This window comes from Hoplias malabaricus, chromosome X2, assembly GCF_029633855.1.
Source record: "Hoplias malabaricus isolate fHopMal1 chromosome X2, fHopMal1.hap1, whole genome shotgun sequence".
In the NCBI taxonomy this organism is placed as follows: domain Eukaryota; kingdom Metazoa; phylum Chordata; class Actinopteri; order Characiformes; family Erythrinidae; genus Hoplias; species Hoplias malabaricus.
This window is the reverse complement of record NC_089819.1, coordinates 47827256-47848405: the sequence shown is the minus strand read 5'-3', so window position 1 is coordinate 47848405 and position 21150 is coordinate 47827256. Positions and strand designations below refer to the sequence as shown.

The following is a 21150-nucleotide window of genomic DNA, read 5'->3' as shown; positions in this document are numbered from 1 at the left end:
CCTCCAACACGGATAAACAGAATTCCAAGGAGCAGCTGAAATAGATGTTAAAAGCTCAGCCAGGTGTTAAAAATTGTGTCATGTCTGTCAGGCTGTGCCCTCTAGTGGCGAGGCGAGGTATAACCGGCTGCCTCTTGGAAAAATGGATTCTTGATTGACCACATGGTTTAAATTACAAAAATAGAATAAAATAAGATACACCAAATTTAATTTGCTTGCAAATGTGCGAAGAACATTTACACAGGCAAAGCTGACAGCAAACGGAGGCTTCATCTAAAATTATCCCTACATCGTACGGAGTGCACTTTTTAGGAAATAATATAATGCCCCCTGCAGAAATCTGTCGAACAAAGGGTCATTTGAGATTCGGCTTCGTTTTCACTGTTTGGGTGCAGTCGGCTGACATTTGGGATTAAGCCAAAAGCCAATCAACAGTGTCGGTACGGGTCTGAACCAATCACAGTCGATTTTGTTGCAAGGTGTGAGAAGAACCGTTTCCACGGTGACGGGTTACACACAGTTGAGGGTGAGTGTGGAGTGAGTTTGTGTTTTGTTGCTCAACGTGCGACTGGCGGGTTAACCACAGTTCAACGAAAATGGTAATTAATATTTTTGGAGTTAATATGATTTGTTTCATTGTTTTATACTCTGAACTACTGTAATGTTATTCTATAAAGTCGGGCAGGCGTTCACTCACTGTCCGAGTAGCGCCAGATTCCTAGCTATGCTATCTACCATGTTTTCATTTTCTTCGGGTAATCTCTTATATCACAGGTCCCCCAAGGGTCTCATCTATGCGACTTTACTTTACTGGTATAAACTCTAAAACAACCACAGCCGTTTCTATGATAAACTATTCTAGCGGCTACAACGTTCAGGAGACACCTGTTACTTTAGATTGGTTTCGTATGGAAGCTTGTTTCACCTAAAGACGGTTCCGTGAACAATGCTTAAAAACAATTCTTTTGGAAACAATTAAGGAAATTAAGCCCAAAAAGCGCGAGTATTTTGATCAATCAGATTGTCAGGTCTTAAGGATCCAGAGAAAAATAATCAGTTATTTATTTATTTATTTGTTTGTTTGTTTTTTATTAGCTAAATGTAAACTAGGCAATTTGATTTGTATGCCTGTCTGTTGAATAATAATAATAATAATACATAGTAGTTATGCATAGGTACTAGTCTAGTCCAGAGCACACCAATTTGAATGTTTTTTTCCATTGTGAGTTTGAGGTGTTTCAGGAGGTATAATCAACAGTGTTGACACTTAAACCTTGTTGACACTGATTGTAATACTCAGGCTTCCACAAAGCACTTCATGTCTCACAGCCACCACCAGAGGACGGTGATGGAAAACCGGCGTCTTGAGGAACGGCGAGAGGATCAAGTCAGACAGATCACCAGAGACAGACATCTGCAAGCCAACCTGAAGAGTGAAGAGAATCTTGAGAGGAAAATATATCTGCGCAAGCTGCAGGATGAAGAATACGAGAGACAAATAGAGGAAGCTTACATGAAGGTCATTTTTTCACCACTGCAAATGTAGACAGACATTCTGGATAACCTTGAGTCATACCAACCTTTTAAAACCCTGTAATTGTTTCAGAATGATTTCAGTCCGGTTCTATGTAAATGTAACCAGTACGTTTAGCCCAGCTTACTGCAATCACCGGAAACAGAATCTCTTTTAGTATTCTGAAATAATTCTTGGAGCTGTTGATGATTATATTTTACCAGCGTGATTGCCCATAATTTCACCACGTTGCTTTGTTTTTTGTCCAGTGGAAGCTTTAGTCTCTCTTATTTCTGCAGGCAGAGGAAGACCGAATATTCAAGGAGAAGCAGCTGGAGCAGGAGGAGAGGATGGCTAAAGAGCTAGCACGCATCAATTATGAAAAAATGCGAGATGAAAAATTGAGGCAATACATCAAAGAAAACAGGTGTCTGGACTTTTGCATCAAAACTACACTAAATTGTGATATCTGTTAGTTCCCTGATTTTTAAAAATGTTTGATTTTCAGTTTGGAACTTCGTGAGCTGGAGGCAAAGCTGAAGTCGGCTTACTTAAACAGAGAACGGGCGGCACAGATAGCTGAGAAGGAGGCCATGAGGTATGAGGCCATGGTGAGTGTCAGTTTGGAGCTGTATCTGTTAAAAGATGGGACGGGTTTGTATTAGCAGCTAACATTCTTGTTTTGTTGGATTTTCAGAGGGAGGAAGCTGATGTTGCTCAAAAACTGAAGATGGAGGCGGAGTATGCTGAAGTGGAGAAGGAGAAGCAGGAACAGAGGCGCTATGAGGAGCTGGTACGCTATCAGCAGGAGCTTGAACATCAGCTGGAGGAGAAGGAAAGGAAGAGGCAGGAGGCCTACGAGGAATTCCTCAAGGAAAAACTCATGGTGGATGAAATTGTACGGAAGATCTACGAAGAGGATCAGAAGTGAGATGAAGTTTAAAATACTTGTTTTAACTTTATAGGTTGTATTTACTGAGACTGCATAGTGCAAGGACACCATTGCTGTCCTTGCTCTGTCTTTACTTAAATGTCTGTAATCATTGTACATTGATAGAGAACTGACTTTAAAATCTCTGCAGTAACCCGTGGATGGTTATTTGATGTAGAATCAGGTTCATTATCATTAATATTTGAAGTGAATCGTGGTTTCAGGGAACGTCATCTCCGCTTGGAGAAAATCACGGCCACACAGAGATACATCGAGGAGTTCAAAAGAGAGCAAGCTAAATGGAGACTCATGGAGCGGGAGAAAATGGAAGAGGAGAACAGGAGAATTTTGGAGTTCGCCAAGTACCAGCAGAGGAAGGAGGAGGACAGATTGGCCAGTGCTCGAAAGAGGGAGAAGGCTAAAGAGAGCCTCCACAAGATGGTAAGTATTAGTACAATATCCTCAAGCCTGGGTCTCCATATAAAAAGTTAACCTTGCAGAACTGTTACAGGCTGAATTTGAATGATTATTAACAAGTCAAATAATCTCATGGCAGAGTTATGAAAGACTTGTTTGCTTTCTCTTTCTTGGAATAGCTTAGTGACAAGATTGAAATGGATCGTCAGCAGCGTGAGGAGATGGAACGTGTTCGGGAGGAGCTCTACCTGGAGGAGCAGGCAGAGGCTGCCAGACAGAAAGAGATTGTGAGTATTCACAATTTCTGGTTTATTTCCATTAAAATTCAACAGTTAGTTTTCTGTGTCTGTCTCCAAAGTAAAAAACATGCAGTAATTTTTTTTATTTCACTTTCCTAGGAGGAAATGAAGCAGAGGATTCAGCAGAGGCTGGAGATGCAGCAGACGTGTCGAGAGCAGCTGGCCTTTAAGCAGCTGCGCCAGCAGGCCGAGAAAGAGGAAGAAGAGGCGTTCAAGCAGATGATGCTTGCCAAGTTTGCTGAAGATGACCGCATCGAGCAGATGAACGCCCAGAAGCGGCGCATGAAACAGCAGGAGCACAAACGTGCTGTGGAGAAGCTGATTGAAGAAAGGAGGCAGCAGTACCTGGCTGACAAGGTGAGGCTCAAATAAGACAAGTTTAAGGATCCATCATTTTCATCACTCAGAGAATTGTATTTTCTTTTCATATCTATTTAAAAAATTGTATTGTCTTTTTCCCTAGTCCTGTTTTGTTTAAAATAATATTTATATGTTAAATAAATGCCATAAAATTGTGTGTAGGAGCATGAGGCCGAAGAGAGAGCAATGGAGAAGGAAAGAGAAGCCCTACGGCGACAGATTATTGAGGAAGAGAGACAGAAGCTCCTCAAACTACATGCTACAAAACTCCTGGGGTACCTACCAAAGGTAGAGACTTAAAAATACATTGTGTGTGTGTGAGTGTGTGTGCGCCCGCGTGTGTGTTCAGCAGAAATAGGCTATTTTCATGTCTGATCTGAGTTACCAGTAAGCACTAAATCATTATAATTGTTTTATTTATTTTCACCAGGGTATTTTCAGGGAGGATGACTTGGAGCACTTTGATGAAGATTTTAAAAGCAATTTCAAGAAACGCCAGGCTGATATATTCTCTGAAGAGGGCTGGGGAGAAGATGAACCGTTCCCCCTAAATGGCAGGCATTCTCAGTAAAGTTTACTTGATATCTTGCTAGTTCTTTGCATCTAATGAAACAAGGAAGGATTCACAGCTGTTTTACTGTTTTTTCAAAATCTTTTAGAGATATATTAATTAAAAATTAGCTCTATTTTCTAGATGACTAAAAAAAACATTAAAACATAGTACTTGGATCATGCAGATGCAAATTACATGACCCTCCAGTTATAGTTCCTGTTATTGAGCAGTACATGTCTGATGTAGCAAATACAATGTGAATTTTTATACACAATTATATGGAGAAAAACATTAATAAAATCTTCAATACTTTGAAATCAGTCAACTTCAAAATCTATTTTTCCATCAGTGAATAGAAAACTAAGAACTCAAGTGCTGTAGCTTTAGTTAGATCAGTAGTGCAGCTGGTCAAAGAAAGTAGTATTAAAATTCACGTTGTTTTTAAAATGGAAGCACTTTCAGGTTTTTAGAGAGCTTAATGGTTTGAACAACGGTTTTTGTTAATCCTCCAATTAGGTTTGACAACCCTCCAGAAATCAGGTGCTCATCATTGACCTGCACAGAGAGTAGCAGGCAGTTGGTCATTGAGCAGAGTGTAGGCTGCAGAGTCTAATCAAATGTGGCTGCTCATGTACAGCTGAGCCTTTGAGCGTACATTCAACTGTCAGTCATTCACAACTTAACCCACAGCAACTGAGTTGATTGAGCAACTGTTTTCTTCCCTGAGCATATGTGGTCTGTACTGATGATTTAAAATAACATCAAATCCTGAATGAATCTCTGCTCTTCAGTCTTTTTTGACTGAAATGGACAAGTGGATAAGAAGATGTATATATGTATTTTTTACCTGTTTCCCTAAAGTAGAATTCTGCATAATTACAGACTTATTGAGACAGTGTGTTCACAGAGAGAGAACCAGATATCTGAAGAGTTGAATGTGTATAAGCAAATCATAATCATTTTTTAATCAAGAATTATGTTAAAATGTCTCGGATATGTTTTGTGAGATGGCAGAATAGTATGTGCAGGAGAAATTTTACTCCCACACCAAAAAAAAGGAAATATTCTAGGATATATTCTAGCTTGCCTTTGTCAACATAACAAATTATTAATTTTTTCATTCATTATCTGTAAGCGCTTATCCAGTTCAGGGTCGCAGTGGGTCCAGAGCCTATCTGGAATCATTGGGCGCAAGGCAGGAATACACCCTGGAGGGGGCGCCAGTCCTTCACAGGGCAACACACACACATTCACACCTACGGACACTTTTAAGTCACCAATCCACCTACCAACGTGTGTTTTTGGACTGTGGGAGGAAACCAGAGCACCTGCAGGAAACCCACGCAGACACGGGGAGAACACACCACACTCCTCACAGACAGTCACCCGGAGCGGGAATCGAACCCACAACCTCCAGGCCCCTGGAGCTGTGTGACTGTGACACTACCTGCTGCACCACCGTGCTGCCCTATAACAAATTATTCACTACAAAAATTGTTACTTTATTCAGTTTTTCTGTTTCACGTTAGATCATAGTACCATAACTCTGGTTAAACCAAAATGAGAAAACTCCCCCACTCTCATTTACATAACATTCTGGAAATTCCCCAAAACGTGATGTAAGGTCTAATCTTTCATCTACAAAGGCATTCTACTGAGGTCAACAGCAGAAAAACAAGTCACCACTGTGGTAACAGCTGAATTAGGAATTATTGTAATGATTGTATACTCAAGGTATGCTTCCTGCCACAAGAAGTATGGGTCAAAAGAGCTTCATAGTAAAATGAATCACAGACAAGCCCTAGAAACTTGGCTGAAGCTTCAAACCTCGCAATGTTGTATTCTCTATGAGCACAGTGAAACATCATATTACAAGTCTAGTGTTCACAGAATGACCTGTCTGATTAAATCAAAAGAACAAAATATAGAGGACGTGCTCCTGAGCGCTTTTGGGCCGTGAAAAGGTCACGATTTAAAGTCACATGATAGATAACCCTCTGGTGTTTCAGTCAACCTGGTCCTGACCGCACTGTTGTCCATGAAGAAGGTACTGGAGTGTTTAGTATGCCAGATGCACGCAGGCGGAATGCTGACGCACAAGTTCATGCCCCAGCTCGCATTGCCTCCATAAGCACTGAGGGCCACTGAGCATAGCCTGAATACAGTGTCTCTAATATAATCAACGGCATCCTGATCCATTCATTGGAATTAAACTCAGTTTTTGCAGAACCTTTTTTTTTTTTCATTTTATTTTCCAAAAGGTCAGCGAACACTTACAGGGTGTGAGTGCTTGTTAAAAGTTTACACTGTTCCAGAAGTTGACTCATATGCTATTTAGCTCTGCTCAGTGAAAACATTAATTAGTGTTGATTCTCCATTTTTAAAATGAGCTGTCATTGCCTTTTAAAATCTTGCTATAAGAAGTTTGACTGTATTTTTCCTCCTTTGCTCCAAAGCAGAGGGTTTGGAAATTTAAAAAAAATCCCATAAGTGAAACTCAGTGAACATGTGAAGACATAATTCTAACTGACATTGTTCTCAATGGGAAGGCTACTTGGGCTCACCTGACCGAACTAGTAACACTGATACCTCTGGGTATGGCTGGGGAAAATCTGAGATCTGAGCTGTCACCACTTTTATTTGAAATATTTGAAAGCGTGGTTCTACAGACACTGAACAACTTTATCGTGGATTGTTGATTCGCACCATAGTTCTGCTGGAAGTCCTGACCAGGGCCGAGTTTTAGCTTTGTGGCGAAAGGAACCCAGGCTTGCTTTTTTTAAAAAAATCTGGTAATTAAATAAATGAAAGTATGACGACTTAGTGACTCCAAAATGCTATATTTCTCAAACCTGTATCCTATTATTGCTTTTCTAACCATCATTAACAAATAATGGGGTAAAATTTACGCATTCTTCCAGTTTGCTTCATCACAGCTTTTAACTGCTGTGATGTTTATTGCCACTGCATGAGCTGTTAGGGTTAAAACATTATCGTGTGATAGAATTAGTGTAAGGAAAGAAAGGGCTATGAACATGTGCTGATGGATGGCTGCTATAAAGCTTGTTGCATCTGCCTTTACATTTACATTCTCTAACTTTATTATAGTAGATATAGAATAAAACAGGTTTTACAGCCGTGCACTATTAGTGGCCAGGCTAATATACAGAATGAGGCATATGGAAGTGTTCTGTGGTTTTATCCATTTCCTATGTGTCTGGACCCAAGGACTGCAATAATCATCACATCACATCACGTCCACTTACTTTTTTAATGGGGCAGTTCATGACCTATGATGAGCCTATCGCATTCAGCACAATCATGTGGCTTGTTAAGCAGTCTTAAAAATACCAATGACCACATTTGGATCCCTAAAGAATTGTTAAATAGATGTTTCTTGATAGAACGTAGATGTGTGTGGTCTAAGAACATTTTAAAGAACCTCTAAATAAAGGTGCATACCTTATACCTTTTCTGGAATGTTACATTCATTATCAACAAATTTCACCTTTAAGAATGAAGCTCACTGACAATTCATTCAGTTTCCCTAGTTGGATTGTAGAGGTCAGACCTTTTTGGATTGGAACCACCGGCCTTCGGAATGTCTGTGCACTGTACATGGGCTTGTATGTTATGGTACGCTTATAAATATAAAAGTGCCAAAAAGGTTTCTGACAATAAAAACTAGGGGTACCACTGTTTATTAATGATTATTTATTGGGGTTTTAAATGCTTTAAAAATCATAAATAATTATTTAGAACACATAGATAGAAGGGCAGGGCGCAGCAGGTAGTGTCACACAGCTCCAGGGACCTGGAGGTAGTGGGTTCGATTCCTGCTCTGGGTGACTGTCTGTGAGGAGCTTGGTGTGTTTTCCCTGTGTCGGCATGGGTATCCTCCAGGCGCTTCGGTTTCCTCCCACGGTCCAAAAACACACACTGGTAGGTGGATTGGTGACTCAAAAGTGTGTGTGTGTTGCCCAGTGAAAGAATGGTGCCCCCGTCCAGGGTGTGTTCCTGCCTCGATTCCAATGATTCCAGGTAAGCTCTGGACCCACCGCAACCCTGAAATGTATAATCGATTACAGATAATGAAAAAAAAAAATACATAGAAAGTGAAACAGTGACCTGCTGTTTGCCAAATAGTGAACCAACATCCATTTACAATGTTAAATCTTAGATATCTGTATACATGCCTTACTTTGCCTGGTCATAATTTACAGTATTTACTTTATCTGTGTTCATTTGTGTGTAAATTAAGAACATGAAGTATTGGCAAAACATGGCTTCAGTCATTTAGTGCTTGTGAATCTGGATGTGCTTCAGTAGGTGGTGGGCCCTTCTTATGACCTGGTTTAATGAGATGTGTGGTTATGGGGCTAACTACAAAAGGCGCTATTTACAGCAGAGAACGGCCACGTAGGTCTTTTAGATCAATGACCAGGCCGTGGGAGGCAGAGACAATAGACCAATAAAGAGGAGAGGTAGCGTGAGAATGAATAAGGATGAGTCATGTGTTTGAGTTGGATTTACATCAGCAACTCATTATATTGCACTTTTGGGTTAATTAATTGCTTGGGGGAGCTCATAAAAAAAAACACTATTGCTCATAACTACCAAATCATCATTAATCCAGTCAATATTCCTTAGTCTGACCCTGCATCTAAACACCAGTTTTATTACTTTCCACCTTCCCAAATTTGGAACAGCTTATGCTACCTGATCTATGGAGCAGGATGCAGTGTTATTTTGGTCTTTAGCAGGGGGTTTCCTGTGGCAAGTGATGAGCAAATAAGTTGCCTTCAGCGCTCCCTTGTCAAAGCTCCTGGTCTGTTTGGTTATTAGCAGCTTTGACCATCACCCTTTCAACACGCATTTGTCCTGTGAGGCCACACAAGTCCAGGCATGGAAAAAACGTAGACAGGTCTAAAATTAATGTCTTCAAATGAGCTGAGATGAAAAGGGTGTATACCCAACAAATGCCAAGGCCTGCACAGGTTTGTGTGGGCTAATAATTGCACCCACACTTTAGAGGAGCTGTTCATGTGGCAGTGGTGCTGAAAAAGTACCCCACAGTATGTGGTGGAAAGATATTAAAGCACTCATCACCTCAAACACAGACACCTATAGCATATGGCAAAATGCTGGAAAAAGTTAATCATCTCAAATCTGAACTATTTCTTGCATTTAAAACTATACTAGGTTTCTCCAGGACTTAGCAGGCTTGGCACAAGAAGGTCGCTGGCACATGATAAGATATTATTGTGAGTTAAATTTGCAGAAATATATAACCCACTCAAATGCCATTTGACTGCACTAGCTTGTCAAAGCTTGCTAATATTAGTTTTCCAATATCATTTCAGTGTGAAGGTTGAAAAGAATCTAGAGCATATCAGAAGTTAATCTATTTAAGAACTTTGTAATTCACTTATCAGGGTAATAATATCTATCATCCTATAAATAAATATGTTCTTTATATATATATATACACACAAACACACACACATTTATTTATTTATTAATATATTAGTGTGGGGCGGCATGGTGTTACAGCAGGTAGTGTCGCTGTCACACAGCTCCAGGGGTCTGGAGGTTGTGGGTTCGATTCCCGCTCCGGGTGACTGTCTGTGAGTTGGTGTGTTCTCCTCGTGTCCGTGTGGGTTTCCTCCGGGTGCTTCAGTTTCCTCCCACAGTCCAAAAACACACGTTGGTAGGTGGATTGGCGACTCAAAAGTGTCCATAGGTGTGAGTGAATGTGTGTCTGTCTGTGTTGCCCTGTGATGGACTGGCGCCCCCTCCAGGGTGTATTCCTGCCTTGCGCCCAATGATTCTAGGTAGGCTCTGGACCCACCGCGACCCTGAACTGGATAAGCGGTTACAGATAATGAATGAATATATTGAGCTCTGTGTGTGTGGCCTTACAGGGAAAAAAAACACTTTTACTACTCTCAAAATGGTCTATATGCATTGTACGTACATGGGCTCTGTAGAAAAATAACATATTCGGGCATTAAAGCATTTGCCCAGATTTACACTGAAAACCAGACACAAAAAACAGCTAGATACAAAACAATGTCCTCAACAATTTACTGTTCAGAAAGGAAACCTCTTTAGATTTCACCTTTGAAGTTGGGCCTTAAGTTGTCTTTGATAGATAACTGTCCAGTCTAAAAAACTTTTACATTCATTATCTATAAGTGCTTATCCAGTTCAGGTGGGTCTGGTGGATTCCAGAGCCTACCTGGAATCATTGGGCACAAGGCAGGAATACACCCTGGAGGGCAACACACACACACACACTTTTGAGTCGCCAATCCACCTACGAACGTGTGTTTTTGGACTGTGGGAGGAAACCCACGCGGACACTGGGAGAACACACCAATTCCTCACAGACAGTCACCTCACCTGGAGCGGGAATCGAACCCACAACCTTTAGGTCCCTGGATCTGTGTGACTGCGACACTACCTGTTTCACCACCGTGCCGCAAGGCTTGTACAGTGAAAACTAATAGAATCATCGCGCTCCTCTGTGACTGTCCGCGCCGCCGTGTGCCGGGGCTGAGGCGTAGGTGCGCGAGCCCAGCCCCGCCCTCAGGGAGCTCGCGCCATTAAAAGCGCGGTAGGGCACGCGCCCCGGGAGAAACAGGGAGAAAGCACACGGAGCAGTGTGAGACTCCACACACCTTTATAAAACACACACACCTTAAACCTATACAGAGCTTAAACTGCGGGGGCATGTTCTCCAATAAAACTGACGGACCACGCCGAGGACGCTCTTTCGACTCCATCAACCAATATGAGGAGAAACAGCTCAACAATGAGGTCAGTCACATCATATCCCTGTGGTCCCGTGGTCTCTCGTGGTTTTCTGTGGTCTCGTGTATTTTTGTTATTAACATCACATTGAGTTTACTTTCAGCTTAAGTCATAGACACTTTAAATACCAATAATACCTAGTTTGACATTTACATTTCTGAGACCACATTCATATATAAAGTTCATTAAACCTTAATCTTAAAGTTGTTAAAGAGTTATTCATTGTAATTTGTCTATCCATGAGTCAGCAGAATACCAGTCAATCATCAGACACCAATAAGGCTCAGGTGTAATATTCCAATACAACAGTGTTGTTGTCCTTCCTTTTCTTATTTTATTTATTTGTTATTATTATTATTATTATTATTATTATTATTATTATTATTAGCAGGAAGAGGAATAATAGCAGCATTACTATTAGATGAATAGTTGCTAATAATTTTACCTACAATAACCATACTTTATTAAAAATCTTTACCTAAACCTGCTTTACTCATATGACACGTATTTTAAATAATATTACGATTAAATAATATTTAAATAATAAAACAATTAAAATGAAACCATAAATAATGACTACTGCTTATTGACCTCTAAAGCTGCTGTCAAACTCATTTCTTTCCTACAAACCTAAGAAATGGTTAACGGATCTAGTAAATGTTTGTAAAGAGTCTGACTCTTCTTGACCTCGCACAAACTGAACAGGAGTGATTAATATGTTATTTTATTATTTTATTTTCTCTGTAATGATGGAATTACATTTTTTCTAGTATGTGTGCTGCTCGGAAAACTGCCAGAGTCTCTTCAGATTAGTACTTAAAGAATCGCTGTAAGTGCATTGCACTTTTATTTATATTTGAACAAATCATTTTTTCAACATTATTCAGGAAAACCAAGACAAGATTCTGTCCTCCAAGAGAGAACATGCAGCAGTTATCTTCTCCCTGAAGAACGAAGTTGGTAACCTTGTGAAGGCTTTAAAACTTTTTCAGGTGTGTGATCTTAAAGTCATCCAAAAGAATATTATCCAGATCCAGGAGTTACCAGAGATTTTAAAAAAGGCTAAGTAATGAATGTTTCAGTTTTCTTCCGTATCTGGGAAGGTCTCAGAGCTTAAAGGCTAAGCACCACTTAATGGACCTCCATGAATATTTCACATTATTTTAGTTACTGACATATATAAGTATGAATTAAAATGAAAATAGCAGCTTAATTTGCTTTAAAACTGACAATTTTATTAAATTGACGGAAAAACCCGAGCTCGGTACGGAAAATCTTGAACGCAACCGTGACGTCACTGGTGGACAACAGCTGAATGAAGCCGCGGTAAAACACCGTTATGACTGACTGTTATGACAGTATCTAGCTAAATAACCAACATTATTCATGACAATAGCCTAGCAATAAGCTAAACTCAAATGTAGAGGTACCGTTATTCTTGTAAATGTGATCGAAGTCGAACTCGAATTCATCCGACACTATAAACCTCCGTAATGCAGCTACGTAGCCGAGTGTAATCTGAGACACCGAGTTTAGCGAGTCAAGCTAACGTTAACTAACACCAACTAAAACAGGCGAAGTGAGTGTCCTTACCCTGTTTACCTCCATGTTACAGAGGCTCTTCAACACCTTTCGTTGGTTTCCTTACATTCCCATATTGTTGGAAAAGCGCCAGTGCAGTCAAAAACAACACACCTTTTCGTCATTAAATTAAGTGCAACTTCTAGAGTTGTTGTCCACCATCTACGTCAGAGACAAGACGCCTGTTAGAGTTTCCGAACACCGTTGGGGGAAGGTCTTTTAAACCTTATTCCTTGAATTAGTAAGAAATAACCGGTTTCCGATGTGGAAAATATTATTAATAAAAGTAATTGTATGGTTTGCCTTTAGTGGACATTAAAGTAACCCTGCAAGATTTAGGCAAAATGACTATGTGCAGGACAGTTGTCAAAACAGGAAGGTGAGGGGTTCATAGCAAGCAATATGCTCTGCATATGCGGACAGTTAATCTTGAGCAATCTTGCTGCTTCTTTTGCACTTACTCATATTGCCTAAGCTTTGCAACACAGGAAGTAGAGATACTGGAGTCAAGCTATCCGCACTTTGGAAACTGACTGTCAAGTCATCCGCGCTTCAAATCCGAATGCACGTATAGGCGCGTCATTACGGTTTTTCATTGCGGCGAACACCACATCCGCTTTGGGACAGATAGAGAATCTGAAACACACGTTTGAGCAGCGATGTCTCTGTCACTAAAAAAAATGCACGCAATGCTAAAATGGACTAAAATTAACAAGCCATTAGGAATATATTTCGTTAAATCACTTTAAAGAGGCAAAACACGCATTGATTATTTCATATATTTACGTATTTTTACTTTTCTATAAACACTTGTTACGACCTGGTCTAGGTCAGACCGCAACACAAAACAAATGAATTAACGGAGTGTGAGGAGTGCAAAAAAAACTACAACTTAGGACAGTTTTTTGTGAAATGTATTGATGTGATTGATACAGTCAGTGACCAGAAAAATGACTTCAGGAGTGACCCAGGCCAAAACAACAAACAAACCCCACACTAACTACCTTTAGGTACACTAACTAACCTGTGAAAGACGACAAAACAAAAACAATGTGCTAACCTTACTCCCTTGCTGTGTATAAACAGAGACAAACCCCAGTTCCCAGTTAACTGGCTTTGAATAGTAATCCTGGTGGACATGTAGAGATACAGATTACATTTTACTGTCATTAAACAGAGGGACCTCACTGTATAATTTTCTCATGAATTTATACTGAATACCTACTGATATGGATTTCTCAAAAATTACCCATAATGCCTAAACCATTCCACTGTCATTAAACAGAGGGACGTTATGGCTATCAACTCTATGATTTTGGTAAGATTTCACTGTGTACTTTTCTCATAAAATCATACTGAATATTTACCAATATGGATTTCTCAAAAATTACCCATAATGCCTAAACCATTCCACTGTCATTAAAAAGGGGGGGACTTCTTGGCTTTCAACGGTATGATTTTGATAAGATTTCACTGTATACCTTTCTCATAAAATACTGAGTAATTTCCAATATGGATTTCTCAAAAAATACCCATAATGCCTAAACCATTCCACTGTCATTAAACAGAGGGATTTCATTACAGTGAAATCTTACCAAAATCATACCGTTGATAGCCAAGAGGTCCCTCTGTTTAATGGCAGTGGAATGGTTTAGGCATTATGGGTAATTTTTGAGAAATCCATATCGGTAGGTATTCAGTATAAATTCATGAGAATATTATACAGTGAGGTCCCTCTGTTTAATGACAGTAAAATGTAATCTGTATTTCTACATGTCCACCAGGATTACTATTCAAAGCCAGTTAAGTGTTTATAGAAAAGTAAAAAATACGTAAATATATGAAATAATCAATGCGTGTTTTGCCTCTTTAAAGTGATTTAACGAAATATATTCCTAATGGCTTGTTAATTTTAGTCCATTTTAGCATTGTGTGCTTTTTTTAGTGACAGAGACATCGCTGCTCAAACGTGTGTTTCAGACTCTCTATCTGTCCCAAAGCGGATGTGGTGTTCGCCGCAATGAAAAACCGTAATGACGCGCCTATACGTGCATTCGGATTTGAAGCGCGGATGACTTGACCGTCAGTTTCCAAAGTGCGGATAGCTTGACTCCAGTGTAGAGATGGCGGGGCGCACTGCTAATCAGATGGATCAGCTTAAGCAAAACAGAATATTCAATAACACTTACATATCCAGACAGAAAAACAGTTATACACACATAGCAACCGCCTAGCAAGTCTGATGCGCACAAATTAAGGTCCAATCACAAACAGACACCTTGTTTAAAAGTCAGACAGAACATAGTATAAGAAGAGGAGTCAGAGAGCGAGGTCTTCGGAGACCAGGAGGTAAAAGGCTAAATGTATTGAATGTACTGTTCTCCCCGGAATTCCGTCTAAAAAAAACAGTTTTGATTGTTCACTCAAACTCTGTGTTAACCTCTTCTGTTCCAATTATTTGCAACACGCAGGACAGATTCAGTCCACACTGACTATCAATAAACACAAGTTAGGAACTCAAATTCCACTGTATTTATTTGTTTGACACTTTCATAGAGCTGGTGCTTAGCCTTTAAGATAAGTTCTGTTACTAAAAGGTTACTGTTAATGTATAATAGAGGGAGGTGAGAAGTATCTTTTTTAATAAAAACACAAGATTTTTTATGCAAGGAACTTTGGTTTATTTAACAGTAAATAATGATCAAGATAGTTGTCTTTTAAATGGTAAGATTATATGAATTGTAACAAAACGAGGCACAGAATCTGAAAAGAAAAAGTCTGTGGATAGCTCTTATTGTAACAAATGCGAATATTGAATAGTTAAAACTATCAGATACACTACTGAGAGTTGCAATGTGTTATATTTTATTTCCTTTTAATTATTTTCTTCTTCTCATCCATTAACCACCAGGAAAACCAGGTAAAACTCTTGCATATAGAATCACGGAGATCCAGAAGTAGTAACTCAGAGCTGGAAGTGTTGGTGAACTGTGACAGTGAGCAAGAAACTCTGAATGAAATCATCCAGCTGCTGAAGAAACAAACTAATACCGTCATCATGGACACAGAGATACTCTGCTCTGTGGAAGATGGTACATTTCCTTTATGTAGAGCATGTTATTATGAAGCCTCATCCAGGGTGCATTCCCACTTTTAGGCCCAGTGATTCCGGGTAGACTCCGGACTCACCGCGACCCTGAACTGGATAAGACAATGAGTGAATTAATGTTATTATACGATGAAAAAGTAAGAGTGAAATTGCAAATGTAACACTATAATCGAAGAGCTGCAAAGTTTTAGAAGGCATCTAGAAAAAGCTATGTGTACAATGTCATTATTTTTCTATTTCAAAAACTGCTTTAGTGAATAAACAGAACATCTCTGGTTGTTAGTTACTAAGCAGTTCGAGATATTATCCCAAAAATTGACTGATGCAGTGTGTCTTTTTTTTTTTTTTCAGACTTACCTGAAGAACCATGGTTCCCCAGGAAGATCTCAGACCTTGATAAGTGTGCTAACCGTGTTCTGATGTATGGCTCAGCTCTGGACGCTGATCATCCAGTGAGTGCTGTTGTCCCTGACCTTTTATAATAAAAATTTATATTTTTGTATTTCTTTTATTATATGTATACGTATATGTTTTTCTAAATGACTGTTTGCATGTGATTTCTTCTCAGGGATTCAAAGATAATCTGTACAGAAAGAGACGGAAATACTTTGCTGACCTCGCGATGAACTATAAGCAGTATGTTTCACAAAAAAACCTGTGTAATAATCATTTATTCTCTTAAAAAAACATATTTCTTTAATCCCTCTCGCATTGATCTCTGTGTTAGTGGGGATCCGATCCCACGAGTGGAGTTCACAGAGGAGGAGGTGAGGACGTGGGGGGTGGTGTTCAGGGAGCTGAATAAACTCTACCCTACACATGCCTGCAGAGAGTACATGTGTAACCTGCCTCTGCTATCTCAGCACTGCGGATACAGAGAAGACAATATTCCACAGCTTGAAGATGTGTCCCGTTTCCTTAGGGGTAAGATTGACCCCCTACACCAGCGGTAGTTCTACATAATCAAGCATCTGTTCTACAACATTTACACCGGGCTTATTATTCAGTTAATTTAAAGATTAATAAGAAACTATGAGGGTACTGTGGGTGAGATGATTGAATGTCTTCAAATGAGCTGAGGCATTCTGTATACTTGATATGCTTTTTTTTTTACATACACATCCTATATAGGGAATATATTTCATTGTAACATAATGAAGATGATCTATAAAATGTGCAGAACTTTTACATATGGCAAAAATAAAACAAAAACTAAGTTGACCAAGTGTGTGCAAACATGAGATACGGTGGAAAGTGGATATTACATACCGATAGACTGCAATAATATTGGACTTGTGTGTGTGTGTGTGTGTGCACGTGCATGCTTGGTTTAGAGCAAACTGGCTTTACAATCCGTCCTGTGGCTGGGTATCTCTCCCCTCGTGATTTTCTGGCTGGACTTGCCTTCAGAGTTTTCCATTGCACTCAATATATCCGCCACAGTTCAGCTCCACTCTACACACCAGAGCCGTGAGTACCTCACACACATTACACAAAGGCACAATGACCCACTATCACCAGGCTTACCATGGCCCTCACTGCTGCCCGTTCAATCAGTTCAAACCTATAAGACTCATTCACTGTGTGTGCTTTATGTTCCTTGTAGTGTTCTTCTCATCTAATTGATGTGCACATCCAACGAACGTCATTTATTATCAAGTTGCTCAAGTCTCATTATCATCTAGTGGCCTGTTTTTGTTGTCTGTGTGAATGTGTTTGTTTTCTAGGGACACGTGTCATGAGCTGCTGGGCCATGTGCCACTGCTGGCTGAGCCAAGCTTTGCTCAGTTCTCTCAGGAGTTAGGCCTGGCTTCTCTAGGGGCTTCTGATGATGCGGTGCAGAAACTGGCAACGGTAACTAATTTAATCAAATGGATACAAACACATTATGATGGTGGTTGAAATTGTAATCCTAGGATTTTTAGTCAATCAAAATTGAAAAATATAAGCATCAGTACATCTGCCAAAAACAAAAGACAAAAGAATTTACAGACTACAAAACAAAATACCCTTCTCATGATGAATGTGGGAGACATTTGGGACTGCTTTCAGTTAATATTTGGGGTGGGTTTTGAAATACCTTTTTGTTTTTGTGTTTGTGAAAGCAGGAGGATGGCTATTTGAAACTGGGCCAATTAAACAGCTGGATCATTTTATGACTAGCACAATTTGCTTGACATCAGATCATTCAGAGAATTGTGTTTTGCTGTATTTGAGGTCTGAATGTAAGTTTGCTTGTGTTTTCTCATGTGTGTTTACAGTGCTACTTCTTTACAGTGGAGTTTGGACTTTGTAAACAGGAAGGTAAACTAAGAGCATATGGAGCTGGCCTTCTTTCCTCCATCAGTGAACTTCAGGTAAAACAAAGGTGTAATGTAGTAACTTGCACAGGGGTGGGTTTGAACCAGGGACCTTTTGTGTAAGAGACCAATGATAACTGAGTGAGGTACCAACAGAGTTGTTTGAATGGACTCAAGTGTGGAATAAACAGAAAACATGAAAACATAAAAAATATAATAATAACAAAGGCACCAACCAGGTGTTGGTGAGATCCAGGAGAGAAAAAGAATCTGAAACTGAGTGAAATCAAATTCAAAACAACTGAGAACTGCCCGGCTCCAACCTCCTCACTTAGAGGCCCGTGTAATCCTACTGCACCACTGGGGGCAGTGAAACCAAGGCTATCAGGGGAAGACTGAACAGTTCAAAAGCTGTTCGCCTCTCAGCTCAGAACACTCACCTACCTATCTTGAGTTCAAGTCCCATCTGGGTGGAGTTTCCATGTTCTCCCTGTGTCTGTGTGGGTTTCCTCCCACAGTGCAAAAAAAATAGAGGGTAGGTGAATTGGCTTCTCTAATAACTGTCCTGGTGTGTGAATGAATGTATATGTGCCCAGATATGGATTGGCGCTCTATTCTGGGTGAAACCCTAGTGCCCGAGGCAGTCCTCCAGGGGGAGGCGTTGCTCCTGGTCGAGAGCACGCTGTGTGCGTTTGGCTGCCGCTTCTCACCAGTGTGTGTGTGGATTGAGTGCTCTGAGCATTCTGAGCAGTGTCTGTGTGTGTAGATTGTAAAGTGCCTAGAAAGGCGCTATATAAGTGTAACGATAGAACGTTTCATTACAAATGGACATAAAGTAACTAAAATTACTGTGACCTTATATCATTTGTATGAATGTTATGTATGGATTACATAGATATTGGGTTTGTTTCTGACTCTAAAAGACATATAAACTTGTAGAGATTTAATACAAAGTAGAGCTCATAATTGTAAATGAATTTGCGCCTGAAATTATTCTTCCATTTCAGCATGCACTGTCTGGAAATGCCAAAATTATGCCATTTGAGCCTGAAACCACCTGCAGGCAGGAGTGTCTCATCACCACTTTTCAGGATGTCTACTTCATGTCTGAGAGCTTTGAGGAGGCCAAGGTTAGGATGAGGTAAATGAATAATGCAATTCTCTTATATTGCATTTGACTTCTAAAACTGGATTAAGTGCTGGTTATAGTTTCAGTTTGAGATGTGGAGAAAAGAAAAATTCAAATAGAATGGTACTCCAAAGACGCTATTCCAGTCTTCTCCTCAAGGGGGCTGTCATTACATTGACCATAATATAACTGTTTTGATCATTTCAATTCGGCAGAACTTTTGAGCACTAATTTTGGCTACACTTGGAAGTACAAACCATAAAGGGAAATTAATGATACTCAAAGTACCATGTGCACCATGCTGTGCATTTTAAATACGGTTAGCTGATCAATAAAGCATCTGTATTATAAAGTTCAATCAAAGTCATATGCGATTTATGTGGCTGATGTATAAAGTAAATATTTCATTCCAAATGCTTAGCTTCTCTCATCACTTCAAAGAAATCTTTGTGAAAAAATTGTGGACGATAAATCCAACTTCTATCCTTATACAGGGAGTTTGCTAAAACAATCTGGCGTCCATTCACTGTGCGCTACAACCCATACACACAGAGTGTGTGTGTACTGAAGGACATGCCCAGCATCAACAGTGTGGTGGAGGAGCTCCGACATGAGCTGGACATCGTGGGAGATGCTCTGCATCGACTCCACAAACACCTTGGCATCTGACACCAAAACACACACACACACACAGGACTGCAGTCTATCATCTTTAGCATTACTGCTAAACACTATTAATGCTTAGCACTTAGCACTCTGCACTTAGCAAATTAAACAATATTTCACTGCTGTTTAAAGACAAATGACAATTTGAAAATAACTGAGAAAGTCTCTCTTTCTATACTGTGGTCTATCAGCATTTCAGCAAAATCTGTCCCCTCCGATGAAGTAAAGCTAAAGCTAACACTGGAGCTAGCCAGAGCAAAGGTAGATGCTGAGAAGGATTTGGTAGTTTGGCCTAATAATTCTGAATAATTTACTGCCACCACCATTCTGACTTCATTCTGACTTTGTTGCTTGAGAGGGCATCAGTCATAATTTTACAAACAGTCAATTACACTTCACACGGCAGCTACTAATTACTCATTACCCTGATAAATAGCATCAACTGCATACAGCTCTCAACACAGTAAAATCAATGCTGATTGAATGTTGGTAATCTGAGCCCAACACACTTCACTGCTAACAAATTCTCTCCAAGAAATAGTGCTCATCTGTCTGTGTTATCAATTCATTCAGTCTGACAACTTTTGGTCTTTACAATGTACTCAGTCAATAATAAAACATTGGATTTTATATTAATTTATGTTGTTTTGATGAAAAGTCATGCTTGTGTAATACATCCTAAAATTCTCTGTGACGCAGTACACTTAAAACAACGAGTATAAGAAAGCAACATTTTGGAAAGCAGTCAGTCAGCTTATGTGATCGACAAAAACTGTAATAATAATCACTTGAAAACCTTTAGTTTTGTATGCATTGCAATTCCTGACTCACATCAGTAATCAGCATGTGAATGTGAATACAGAATTCATAACAGATATGCAAATGTTCAGTAAAAAGCTTTTCCTCATAACTCAGTATGTGAAATTATTATCATTTACATCAGCACTGAATACTAAATTCCCTCTCAAATTGTAGTACACTTGTGTGACCAGCAGAGGGTAGTGTGCTACAAAAAACCCCAAAAGCATGCGAGATGGTCTTTATCAGAATATCCAGAGCTTTAATCATGACTCAGCATCAGTTTTAAGAACCACGAATGGTGCGTTTTGAGCTGCATGGTGTTTTGAGTTTGGTGTGAAGGGGCTGGTGGGAATTTTGTTGCACTGAGGCCTACTCATGTTTGTGAGGGAATGCATTTCCTGAGCGTAATGTACATTTAGAGGGAAAAGCATGTCACACAAACAAGCACATGAATCTTTGTATTCACTGTTTATGTGGCTTGTCTGCTTTTATGCATTTCTGTCATTGAATGGATGAGATGAAAGCTGGTGGAGCTGTGAGGGGAGACTCAGTCCTGGTGATTAATATGACAGCTGTGCTTTGGCTCCGCATGAGCGCGCATGTGTGCATTACATGAAAATCATGGGAGCCATAAAAGCCCTTAAAGGAGTCACATAAAGTGTCCACCTCCAGGTC

At 39.8% G+C, this 21150-nt stretch overlaps 2 protein-coding genes across 4 annotated transcripts; both read left to right on the top strand.

Annotated features, from left to right (window-relative positions):
• The first annotated feature begins 218 nt into the window (after nt 1-218).
• LOC136677125 (meiosis-specific nuclear structural protein 1-like) lies at nt 219-4351 on the top strand. 3 transcript variants are annotated; one of them, XM_066654547.1, is made up of 10 exons: nt 219-526; nt 1330-1519; nt 1813-1940; nt 2022-2124; nt 2211-2440; nt 2669-2885; nt 3041-3148; nt 3260-3517; nt 3683-3808; nt 3951-4351. In XM_066654547.1, the coding sequence occupies exons 2-10, from the start codon at nt 1349-1351 to the stop codon at nt 4089-4091; spliced, it is 1482 nt and encodes a 493-aa protein (XP_066510644.1). In that variant the 5' UTR covers nt 219-526; nt 1330-1348; the 3' UTR covers nt 4092-4351. The 3 variants fall into 3 exon arrangements, with proteins under 3 accessions (XP_066510644.1, XP_066510643.1, XP_066510642.1); XM_066654546.1 differs by having other exon boundaries at nt 1301-1519; XM_066654545.1 differs by having other exon boundaries at nt 220-599; nt 1301-1519.
• A 6380-nt stretch (nt 4352-10731) lies between these two features.
• On the top strand, nt 10732-20182 carry LOC136676421 (tryptophan 5-hydroxylase 1-like). The gene is made up of 11 exons (XM_066653424.1): nt 10732-10895; nt 11777-11881; nt 15382-15562; nt 15931-16031; nt 16148-16215; nt 16307-16503; nt 16914-17049; nt 17307-17433; nt 17841-17936; nt 18887-19020; nt 19503-20182. The coding sequence occupies exons 1-11, from the start codon at nt 10809-10811 to the stop codon at nt 19675-19677; spliced, it is 1407 nt and encodes a 468-aa protein (XP_066509521.1). The 5' UTR covers nt 10732-10808; the 3' UTR covers nt 19678-20182.
• The last annotated feature ends 968 nt before the right edge of the window (nt 20183-21150 follow it).

Excerpts from the sequence above, each read along its gene's own strand:
- LOC136677125 (XM_066654545.1), top strand. Across the intron at positions 3,149-3,259 it reads CTGCCAGACAGAAAGAGATT|GAGGAAATGAAGCAGAGGAT; the intron begins GTGAGTATTCAC and ends TCACTTTCCTAG. Across the intron at positions 3,809-3,950 it reads TCCTGGGGTACCTACCAAAG|GGTATTTTCAGGGAGGATGA; the intron begins GTAGAGACTTAA and ends TATTTTCACCAG.
- LOC136676421 (XM_066653424.1), top strand. The coding sequence starts at position 10,809 with ATGTTCTCCAATAAAACTGACGGACCACGCCGAGGACGCTCTTTCGAC. Across the intron at positions 16,216-16,306 it reads CTCGCGATGAACTATAAGCA|TGGGGATCCGATCCCACGAG; the intron begins GTATGTTTCACA and ends TCTCTGTGTTAG. Across the intron at positions 17,050-17,306 it reads CCACTCTACACACCAGAGCC|GGACACGTGTCATGAGCTGC; the intron begins GTGAGTACCTCA and ends TTTGTTTTCTAG.